Source organism: Eulemur rufifrons, chromosome 21 (assembly GCF_041146395.1).
Source record: "Eulemur rufifrons isolate Redbay chromosome 21, OSU_ERuf_1, whole genome shotgun sequence".
NCBI lineage: Eukaryota > Metazoa > Chordata > Mammalia > Primates > Lemuridae > Eulemur > Eulemur rufifrons.
This window is the reverse complement of record NC_091003.1, coordinates 5340476-5351137: the sequence shown is the minus strand read 5'-3', so window position 1 is coordinate 5351137 and position 10662 is coordinate 5340476. Positions and strand designations below refer to the sequence as shown.

Here is a 10662-nt window from a genome sequence, read left to right as displayed (position 1 = left end):
GCAAATGAACCAGGAGGACTCTTCCTCCTGTAACTGGTGGGGTGGCAGCACACATCCCCTTTGATGGTAAAAGCAAACAGAGGTGGGAAGCAACTTTCTTCCCCAAAGCCTTTTTAACTGCTCAACCTTAAAATTAGTGTAAACAAGAGAGAAATGGATTAGTTGCTGGTAGTAGCACCAATATCATTTTCTTTCCCTTAGTAACACTGCTCAGCTCAGTCCCTCCCAGGGCTAATTTACCACCCCTGGAAGCTCAGGCATTAACCAAAGCTTAAGAATCTCTTCGCCAAATCCATTTCTGCTAAAGCTTGGCTGAAAGATGAATTGGTCCCCGGATCTCAGGTGACCCAGGGGCTTGTTTGATGATGCCTGGGCTCCCTCCAGGAGCTGCGTAACTCCCCTCCCATCTCAGCTCTCCCAATTCCGGCTGGAGCCCACAGACAGGCTAGACAGCGCCCCAGGAGCCGAGAGCCGTCCAAGGCTCAGGCGGGTGAAGGAAGGAGGCCAGCCAGGCACAGGTCCCGACGGGCGGCTCTGCAGCTCCAGCTCTGCTCAACAGAAGTGCTGACAACTTGCTCATCTTCAATCCCAAGAGCGTCAGAGATTTAGCAAAAGTTTCAGACACCTAGAAGGTTTGCTCTCTGCTCCCCTAAGATTTCTGTGGTCACGGCTTGCACCCAGTCATCCACTCTGCCACACACTGTTTCTCCGAATCTGGAAGTTCCAGAGAACCTTAGGCCAAGTCCAATGATGTCACTCTGTGTGACAGCCCAACCGTTTTTCCAGAGATCTTGGTTCTTGGTGACAATCTCCCTTCTTGGTGTGGTCATCTACCGAGAGGTTGGGCCCAGATAAGAGGGGCTGCACGGCTCACTGGGGTCGGCCATTAAGGCATCCGGAACGTTTCTCACAGGGTTCGGGTCCCCCGTGAGCTCGACGCTCGTGCTCCGGTTATTGTCCGGCTCACCTGATGGCTTCTTTCGGAGGCAGCGGTTGATCAAAGTGGAGAAGAAGTTGGGAAAGGACGGGCTGGAGAAATAGTACACCACGGGGTCCAGCATGCTGTTCATGTAGGTGAAGCTGAGGGTGATGAAGAACGCCAGGTCCACCGAGCTGTACACCTCACAGTTCTGTGTCCCCTTGGTGCGCAGCAGCCAGAAAATGCGGATCCGCACGGCCACGCTGGGAAGGAAGCAGATGATGAAGACAATGGCCACCACCATGATGAAGTTGATGGCTCTCTTGATCTTGGCATGCCTGTCCATCTGCCTCTGCCGCAGGCTCCAGATGATCCTGGCCGAGCAGAACAGGATGATGGCCAGCGGCAGGAAGAACTCCAGCAGGAACATGGCGTCGTGCCACCGGAAGGTGTTGCAGATGCTGAAGCTGCTGCACAGATTCGCGGGGCCGTTCTGGATCAGCATGGGTTTGCGCAGCAGGTGGACCGTCAGGCCGATGGTGATGCCCCACAGGAGGCAAGAGATGATGGCCGCTGTCCGGTTGGAGATCTTGTTCAGGGCATGGTGGGGATGGACCACCCGGAAATACCTGTCCACGGCCACCACCGTGAGGAAGATGATGCTGCCCTGGCGGTTCATGGCCAACATGAAGAGCATCAGCCGGCAAGGGATGTCCCCGAACTTCCAGTCCCACTTCCTCACATAGTTGTCCGTCAGGAATGGCAGGCAAATAATCAGGAGAAAGTCAGCCACGGCCAGGTTGAACAGGAAAATCCGGCTGGATTTCCAGGACTTGAGATGGAAGCAGAAAATCCACAAGGCAAGGCCATTGCCCAGGAGCCCGAACACAAACTCCAGCCCCAGGACCGGCGGCAACACATGGGCAATGAAGTCGTCTCGGAACACACAGCAGTTCTTCTTGTCTATTTCCAGAAAATGGCTCTGCTGGCGGCGCCCGTTCATGAGTGGGGCTGGGTCGTCCGAGGGAGCGCCTCACCTAGCGAGCGTTCAAGGGAAGAGGTGTGTGTCCGTGTGGTGAACGTGTGGCCCAGCGCTCGCTTTTATGTCATGTCAGGGTGTTGAAATAGATGACTGAATGGTTACCAGGAAACTATGAAATCGCTTAAAAAAAAAAAAAAAAGGCAGCAAGGTTCTTATGCAACTGCTGTTTGCATAAACAAGTAATAGAAATCCCCTGGGCAGACAGGAACCCACAACATTTCCTAAATGCAAAGGATAAGTTTAGGCAAGCTGACTTGTCATTTTCGAATTACTGAAATGTGGCAGATTTTGCATCGGAAGGCTGTAGTGCCTGTAGGCTGATTGAGTACTTGACATTGCAGAATTAATTCGCTGTCATTTGCCTGATTTACATAATTAGCAAAACAACAACAATAACAATAATAGCTTTGTGTGTTAAACAGCATGGTGTTCCAGCGACCCTACAAATGAGCATGAACTATTAACATGCATATAACTTAAATAGTAGCATGCCTATGATTTCTTTTGGAAAGGCTGCGAAGACAGTAAATTGCCTGTGTTATGAGCACAGGTTGAATCTGAGCACTCTTCCTGTGCCATTTCTATGTGCAAACATGGATTGCCTTTTCAAAGCAAAACTCTGCAATTCATCTCTAGTTAGGAAAAAAAAGCTACGTGAGAGCATAATATTTCATAAGATGTTTGAAAACTTGAGCCCAGTTTAGGTCACGAGTGGTATGTTAAAATAGGTTGGGTTTTTCTGTTTGTTTACATTAGATTGTGATATGCTTTCGTGCTCAAGTAAGTGATTTATTTTTAAGTACATGATTTTTTTTTTTAATTAATGAACTTGATTTTTCGGAGAAGTTTTAAGTTCACAGCCAAACTGAGCAGCAAGCATGGAGAGTTCTTGCATACCCCCGTCCCCACACATGCACAACCTCCCCTGCTAAGTATGTGATATTTTAAAAGCCCCCATTTAAAAAAAAATTAGAATGACAGGACCTAAGAGAATATTGAACTCTGCCTTGCAGCAGGAGACCGTATCACACATCATTTCTTTGTTTTGCAGTGTGATCGGGTATCACTCTATCAAAATTCCAACTCTTTAACACATTAACTGCCATGTCAGTTGTATTTAAGTCACGCTAGTTTTGAGCCTGGGGCCTCGTGAAGCACATGTAACTCACACGTGTCTTCATCTTGGGAGCCGCAGGGTGCCAGCCAACTCACGCTGCCATGCTGTATCATATATGTTACGTGATGGGTGACATCCTGGGCAAAACCCTGCAGGTTGTTCGTGAAAATCTTACTTGTCGATGTTCTTATTGTTACAATTAATATGCACAATTTAATTGCATATAACTCATGCACGGAAAACAATAAAAAATAACACATTTTTCATTAAATTAGAAAGGATCGTTTTGTTTTCGAAGCTTTTATTCTATTTTTGTAATAAAACACCGTGGCCCCATGGAAAAAAATTTTTTTTTCTAGTGTAGCAGTCAGCGTGTTAATATTTTGGTCTTATGAATTCTTGCTGTACAAGAGGTTTCTAAATTTTGTTGCTCCTGTTTTGAGTTAGAAAATGGAAATCTATTCCTTTAGCTGCACAGCCAGGTTTAATAATGGGGGTTTATAGACCCTTCATCTTGAACTAGAGTCAGAATGACCTCATTAGACTCCCATAGGACCAGAGGTAATTGATGATGGTGGTGATGGTGACGAAATGAAGATGAAGATGATGATGATGATGATGATGATGTCATGTACTTTACACAGAGTGCTGGATCCCACACTCAGTGTTTTAAATGCATTATCTTGTTTCACCCTGCTGTAGCCCATAAGGAAGGAACTATTATGGATTCGGATTTCAGAATGAGGAAAGTGAAGCTCGGAGAGGTTGGTAATGTATTTAAGGCCGCCCAGCTAATACGAGCAGAGCTTGGATTTGAATCTGGCACTGACTCTTAAGCCTGCGTGTCCCTAACCACTGTACTCTACTTCCTCGTCTGTTAGGTTGCGCTGGATTGGGTCACATTGCGCAGTTGTATCAAGGCTCTAGTGACTGGCATTTGTTTCCGTCCTTGCTGCCCGTGAATATTGTTTTTCCTTCTTGGATGAATGTGGACACTTGTCAATGACAAGTTCACCAAGTCATCCTAGGGGCCTTTGTCAGCTAAGAGTCAGAAAAGCCGACGATGAGTCATAGTTATTTCTGGGAGCAGGAATTTGCAAGGGACTCTCCCTTTCTAAGGTTTACAATTTTATAATTTTTTTTAAACAGTGCTCATGGATAAAATTAGAAAAGAACCACAAATATTGTTAAGTTTGAAAAAAGAAAAGCTAGACTCTCTGGGTGCTGGCTCTGGCTCTGTCATGAACTAGCTTTGGAACCTCTTAACTCCTCACCTCCTCATGTGTGAACGAGGAATTAGACGATCTTCCTTCCAGCTCTCAGGTTCTATGATTCTAACCCACAGTTCACAATCACTCGGGCAGAATGTAAATTGCGGCCTCCTTGGACCCTGGTGTCTGCTGTGGAATTTCCGGTCTTCCTACTGCACCGTGGGCATGTTTTGTCTTGCTTCTGTCCTTCTTTTATGCATTTATTTATTTTTTCTTACTAGTGCATGAGCTGTACAGAAACTTGCCTAATGAATCATTTCAAGAGCTAAGGCAGTGAGTGATTCCACAGAGTCTGGTGGAAACTCAACTTAAAATTTACGAATAGCACTATTAACTTGAATCTCCACCTCTGGTTATCTAATGACAGCTTGAATGTGTGCCACTAAATGGGATTGAACTATTTTTAAAAATTAAAAATAACATTACCATTTATCAACTGCCTGCTATGTGCCAGGTATTGTACTAAGAGATTTCATATGTGATCTCATTTAATCCTCAAAAAAAAAAAACCTATGAAAGAGGTGCTATTATTATCATCACACCCATTTTATAGGTTGGAAAGCTGAGGCACAGAGAGATTAATAATTAATTGTTTTGTGTCTTTGAACTAAGCTGCAATTTCTGTTTTAGTTATCTATTGTTGCATAACAAATTGCCACAAAACTTAGTGGCTTAAAACAATCACCACTGTATCATCTCCCGTGGTTGTCTGGGTCAACTGGGGTCAGCTGGGTGGTTCTCATTTGGGGCCTCTCACAGGGCAGCTAGGCTAGTGTCATGTGGATGCTTAAGCGGGACAATGGAACACCTGGGCTTCTCTCCTCCATACAGTTTTGTCCCTCTCTGCGTAGCCTCCCCCAGTGGCCTCTCTATGTGGCATTTCTATGTAGCTTCCCTATGTTGGCCTCCCTAAGTGGTGTCTACGAATAGCCTTTTCACATGCTCTTTCCGCAGCATAGACTAGACTTTGTACGTGGGCTACTCAGGGCTTCCAAAAACACACAAGCAGAACTTCTTAATGCCTGGGCTTGGAAATCCCAGAACGTCACCTCCCACAAGTCAGTTGGTTAAAGCAGGTTGCACAGCCAGTCTGTATTCCACGAGGACGGGCCACATAACGGTGGGAGCACCAGGAAGCAGAGTGCATCGGGGCCACTTTGGGAGACCCCCCCACTGCAGAGTGTAAATGACGTTGAGTCGAGACCCTTGGCTAGGAGGAAATAAGGGACCCTGGAGCTCCGGATGAGGCAGACATAGTGGTAGAAGCCGGGGAGCAGAGAGGTAGGAAGTTAAGTGTACTGACTGGCAGATATACAGACATATATTTTTTTTTAAAGGAGAAGAGTATTATTTCAGGGTTTTGAAGTGTGGTGTTGGGTTTAATGTAAAAAAAACCTAAGGACAAACCAGAATAACCAAATAATCTTGAAAAAAGAAGAACAAAGTCGGAGAACTTTTACTTCCCAATTTAAAAACTTCCTGCAAAACTGCATTAATCCAGACAGTGTGATTCTGGCGTAGGGACAGACATTAGCGATCGAGGGAGCAGCGCTGAGAGTGCGGAAATAAACCCTCACGTTTGCGGTCAGCCGATGTTCGACGAGGGCGCCGAGACAATTCAATGGGGAAAGAGGAGTCTTCTTGATAAATGACGCTGGGACAACTAGACAGCCACAAGCCAAAGAACTGGACTCCCCTCCTCACACTGTGCACGGAAATTAACTCGACATGCATCCCAGACCTAAATGTGAGAGCTGAAACTATTAAACTCTTAGAAGAAACATAAGAGTAAGTCTTCATGACCTTGAGTTAGACAAGGTCTGTCCTATAGGTACAGCACCAACAGCACCTGCAGCAACAGAATAAATTGATACATTGGACGTCATCACTTTAAAGGGGTGAAATTCTTTTTTAAAGAAGAAAAAATGCTTATTAAACAAAACAAACAAGAATCTTGTGTGCGAGAGTGTGGAACAGAAGAATTTTTCATACACTCTTGGTGGGAGTATAAATTGGTTCAGCCTCTTTGTTAGACAATTTGGTGGTGTCTGTCAAGATTATAACAAAAGCCAATCCAGAAATGGTGCCTACTCTATGTCGGGCACCATTCTAGGTGCTTTATACATCTAAACTCATTTAGTATTCACAACGACCCTGTGTTCTCCACTTTACAAACATGGGAAGTGAAGCATTGGGATGTCAACTAACTTGCCTTAGGGGACACAGCTACTAAAGAGATGGGATTTGAACCCAGTCTGGCTCCAGGGCTCTTAGGCCCTGTGGGCTACACCTCTCCAAGGTATAGCTGTCTTTTGACCCAACAACACCACATCTAAGAATCATCCAGAATCTCCCCAAACCCTGACACATGTGCCCAAAGATGTATCCTTCGGAATATTCACCATAGCATGGTTGCAATAGAAGAAATTTGAAAACAGCTAAAATGTCTATTAAAAGGCCATTGGCCCTGTCCTTGTACCTAAGGCAGGAAAGAAGGGCCTCATAGCCCCATTCCCTTCCTAATTTGACAAGGGGATTTGGATGTTGTGCATTGTGTTTTTGTTTATTTTGTTCGAAATTAAAGTATGCCGAATAAAGAAAATGCAGTTTTATACAAGAAAAAAAAAATAAAAAAAAAATAAAAGGCCATTGGTTAAGTAAACTATATATGGATCATTTATACCTGTGGTCCCCAACCTCTGGGCCACAGAGATCTGCCACCACCCGCCCCATGGAAAAATTGTCTTCCATGAAACTAGTCCCTGGTGCCAAAAAAGTTGGGGACCACTGATTTATACAATGAACTATAGTTAAAAAGAATGAGCTCAATTTCTATATTGTGATGTGAGAAGTTATTTGTGATGAAACTACTTTGCAACTACTTTGCAAAACAGTATCTAGATCTAAACTGACATGGATGTATGGGGTATGATCTTGCTTTTGTAAAATAATGCAGAAGACTATCTGTGTGCAAAATGCGTATATACCCCGAATGCTGAAGTTGTCATTTCCTGGAAATAAGATTAAGAGGAACCAAAAGAAGACGTTTACGCCTTACTTTATATATCTGTGTATTCTTTGAATTTTGAACAAAAAAAAAATATGCCTTCTGCAAATAAACATGATTTTTAAAAAAAATAAGGGAAACTTAAAGGCTTTTCATGAGTCTTCTGTCACACGAAGGGTTGTGAACGGACGCTTTACTCCAGGTGGTCCCAGCTGCAGCCTGCCCCGCTGTCGTCCTGTCCCTCCCAGTTCGTGTGCTCCTCCTCACCTCTCCAGCTCTGCCTGGAACAGCCTTCCCCACGGACTCCCCGGCCGCTTCCTATGCATCCTTCAGGGCCAAGTTTGCAAGCCACTGCCTCTGAGAAGACTCTCCTCGTCCCCTAAAACAGGAGGAAGGGCCCCTGGATTCTCCTGTGGAACCCCGTGGTCACCACTGTCACCACAGTTACCCTGATTTACCGTTTTGTTTTTTCCCCTTGGTTGCTCAGTGGAACCCGTGGGGTCAGGGACTGTTTTTCATTTGCGTCTCTTCTACTGTGCCTGGTACAGAGCTGGTGCTTAATTAGCGAATGAATGAATGAGTGAATGAGCCCTTACAAGGGATAAAGTATTGACCTCTGCCCGCGATATCGTTTTATGTTCTGGTACACTGGGACTCACACATAGATGAGGCCCTTGTGTGTGAGCCCATCTGTTTATTCTGCCCCGTATCTCTGTCTTTCTCTGTCTGTCTGTCTGTCTGTCTCTCTTAGAGCCCTGGCTTTATGGATGAGCTGAGAAGGGCCCTGGGCTCGGTTTAATGCTCTGCTGTTACCGTCTTGAAACTGTAATGCTTTTTGAACAAGGGACCTTCCATTTCCATTTTTCACCAGGACCCGCAAAGCATGTAGCTGGTCGGGAAGCCCTTTAGGCGCTCACTGTGGTGATGGTGTCTTGCGGCCAGCAAGTGGGGACCACGCATCACAGAGAGGCCGAGTCCCCTCCTCGCTGTAGAATGTTTAACAACTGGCTTAACCCCTTGCGCCCAGGGTTCTGTCCCCTCCACGCAGCCCCTGTACCCTGGTGAGCTCAGACGCCATCTTAACATTCTGGTTGTAACAAAGTGTAGGGAAACCCAGTCTCAGAACAGACCAAAACTTAAAGCGTTATCATCTTCACCTTAAAAGGAACCTCTTATTTTTTTCCCACATAATCCCTATAGACTATCTGGTCGAATACCTCTTCTAGCTTTTATGTGACCTGTTCTGAAAGACCCTAAAAGGAGAAAATGTTTTCCTCTAAATTAATTGATTGTTTTCCTAGTAAGGGTGGTTTAAACAAAGCTTTGTCACCAAAGGTACACTCCTCTTCCTTACAATTTCTGAAAAAACTTCTTGATGTGATTTATTTTTCATCACATTCTGCGAACTTAAAAGGGGAAGCAAATGTAGAATCAGGTCTGGGTTTGGGGCCGGGCACGGTGGCTCACGCCTGTAATCCCAGCACTCTGGGGAGCTGAGGCGGGAGGATCGCTTGAGCTCAGGAGTTCGAGACCAGCCTGGGCAACGTAGTGAGTGAGACCCCATCTTTCGCACCTGTAGTCCCAGCTACTCGGGAGGCAGCACTCCAGCCTGGGCCAGAGCAAAACCCTGTCTCTAAAAAAAAAAAGAGAACTAGGTTGAAGGTTTGCTTTGATTTTTCTCTTCTTTTTATTCTTTTTGTTTTCTGAGACAGGGTCTCGCTCTGTCGCCCCAGACAGAGTGCAGTGGTGTCATCATAGCTCACAGCAACCTCAAACTCCTGGGCTCAAGCGATCCTCCTGCCTCAGCCTCCTGAGTAACTGGGACTATAGGTGCACATCTCCACATCCTGCTAATTTTTTTAGTTTTTGTAGAGATGGGGTCTTGCTGTTTCTCAGGCTGGTCTCAAGCTCCTGACCTCAAGCGATCCTCCTGCCTCAGCCTCTCAAAGTGCTGGGATCCCGGCCTGGTGTGATTTTTCTTTGTTTTTGTTCGTTCTTGCCATTTTTTAGTGAGAACCTCTGTTTACCTCCCTGCCATGTGCACAGCCTTTTTCCCTTAGAGGGCAAAGTCCTAGGAGTCCTTTAACCTAGAGTCACACGCAGGACACAGACTTTCTTTAAGAATCCATTTTTATTACAATGAAGCAAGAAAGGAACACCCCAGGAAAGAATCATAACTAAGAATAGAATTAAAAGCAGAAGTGTGAATTTTCACAGATTTCTATTGGGAGGAGATATGGTCTTTGGTGCTGATTACACTCTTTGCTTTCACTCCTGCCCAGGGAGCTGGGGAGGAGGGGAATTCAGGCATGGTGATGGAGCAGCTACTTAGGGGCTCTGAACCCCAAAGGAAATTGCTTCTGTGCCTCAGTTTCTATATCTGTAAAATGTGCTAATATAATAATAAGTCATAATATTGAGCATTTACTGCCAGGCATAGGGCGTAATGCTTTCCATGCACTTATTCATTCATTCAACAAATATTTATTAAGCACCTACTGTGTGCAGGTGTCCTTCTAGGTACCCGGGATATAACAGTGAACAAAGTCCTTTCACTTCAGGGGTGACCATTCACTGAATCCACCCAATGACCCTTTGAAGTCAGCATTGATGTTACCCCTGTTTGACAGATGAGGAGGTTGAAGCTAACAGTGGTTCCATAAGATCTGCCTGGAGGTCACACACCCAGTAAGTGGCAGAGGGATTCAAACTTAAGGTTTATCTGACTCTCTCTAGCCTGTACGTTTTGTCACTGGGCTGTTCAGTGCCTCTGAAAAAAGAAATAATAGACACAGCCTTTGAGGCCAAAGACTAGAAGATGGCCAGGTCCTAAGGTAGGCAGAGGGCCCTGGGAATTTTGAGGGAGTGTAGATACAGGAGTCAAGAACTACTTTCACCACTTCGTAGCTGGAGACAGGAGCTAAGATTGGCTTGGAAATTCAGGGGACGCCCGTCATTTCATAAAGTCACCTAGTTCTGAGGGCTCCAGGTGTATATCTGGGAAACTTGTGCACAAGGCAGTCTTCAATAAGAGGATAACCCTGATGTTTGCACAGAACAGGTCTAGAAACTATATTCCATGGAAGGATGAAAGTCCTTAACTTGTCTGTTTGCCACTTGGAAAACTTTGCTGTCACACGAGAGTTGATTAATGACTCTCCTGATAAAAAGGACACAAGCATCGTGCCTGACAGCAAATACGAATGCAATACACACTTGGCAGATAAATGAATGGACAATTTCAACTCACAGTCACATAACAAGCAGTCAAAAGCAGTTACGCCAGACTCAGCACATCCCACTGGA

The 10662-nt window shown here is 45.3% G+C and overlaps 1 protein-coding gene across 1 annotated transcript; it reads right to left on the bottom strand.

Annotated features, from left to right (window-relative positions):
• Positions 1-222: 222 nt before the first annotated feature.
• On the bottom strand, positions 223-1927 carry LOC138401757 (hydroxycarboxylic acid receptor 2-like). Its single transcript, XM_069497313.1, is given in 2 exon segments — positions 223-834; positions 837-1927. Coding segments are annotated over 2 exon segments (1167 nt in total). The 5' UTR covers positions 1923-1927; the 3' UTR covers positions 223-753.
• Positions 1928-10662: the final 8735 nt, after the last annotated feature.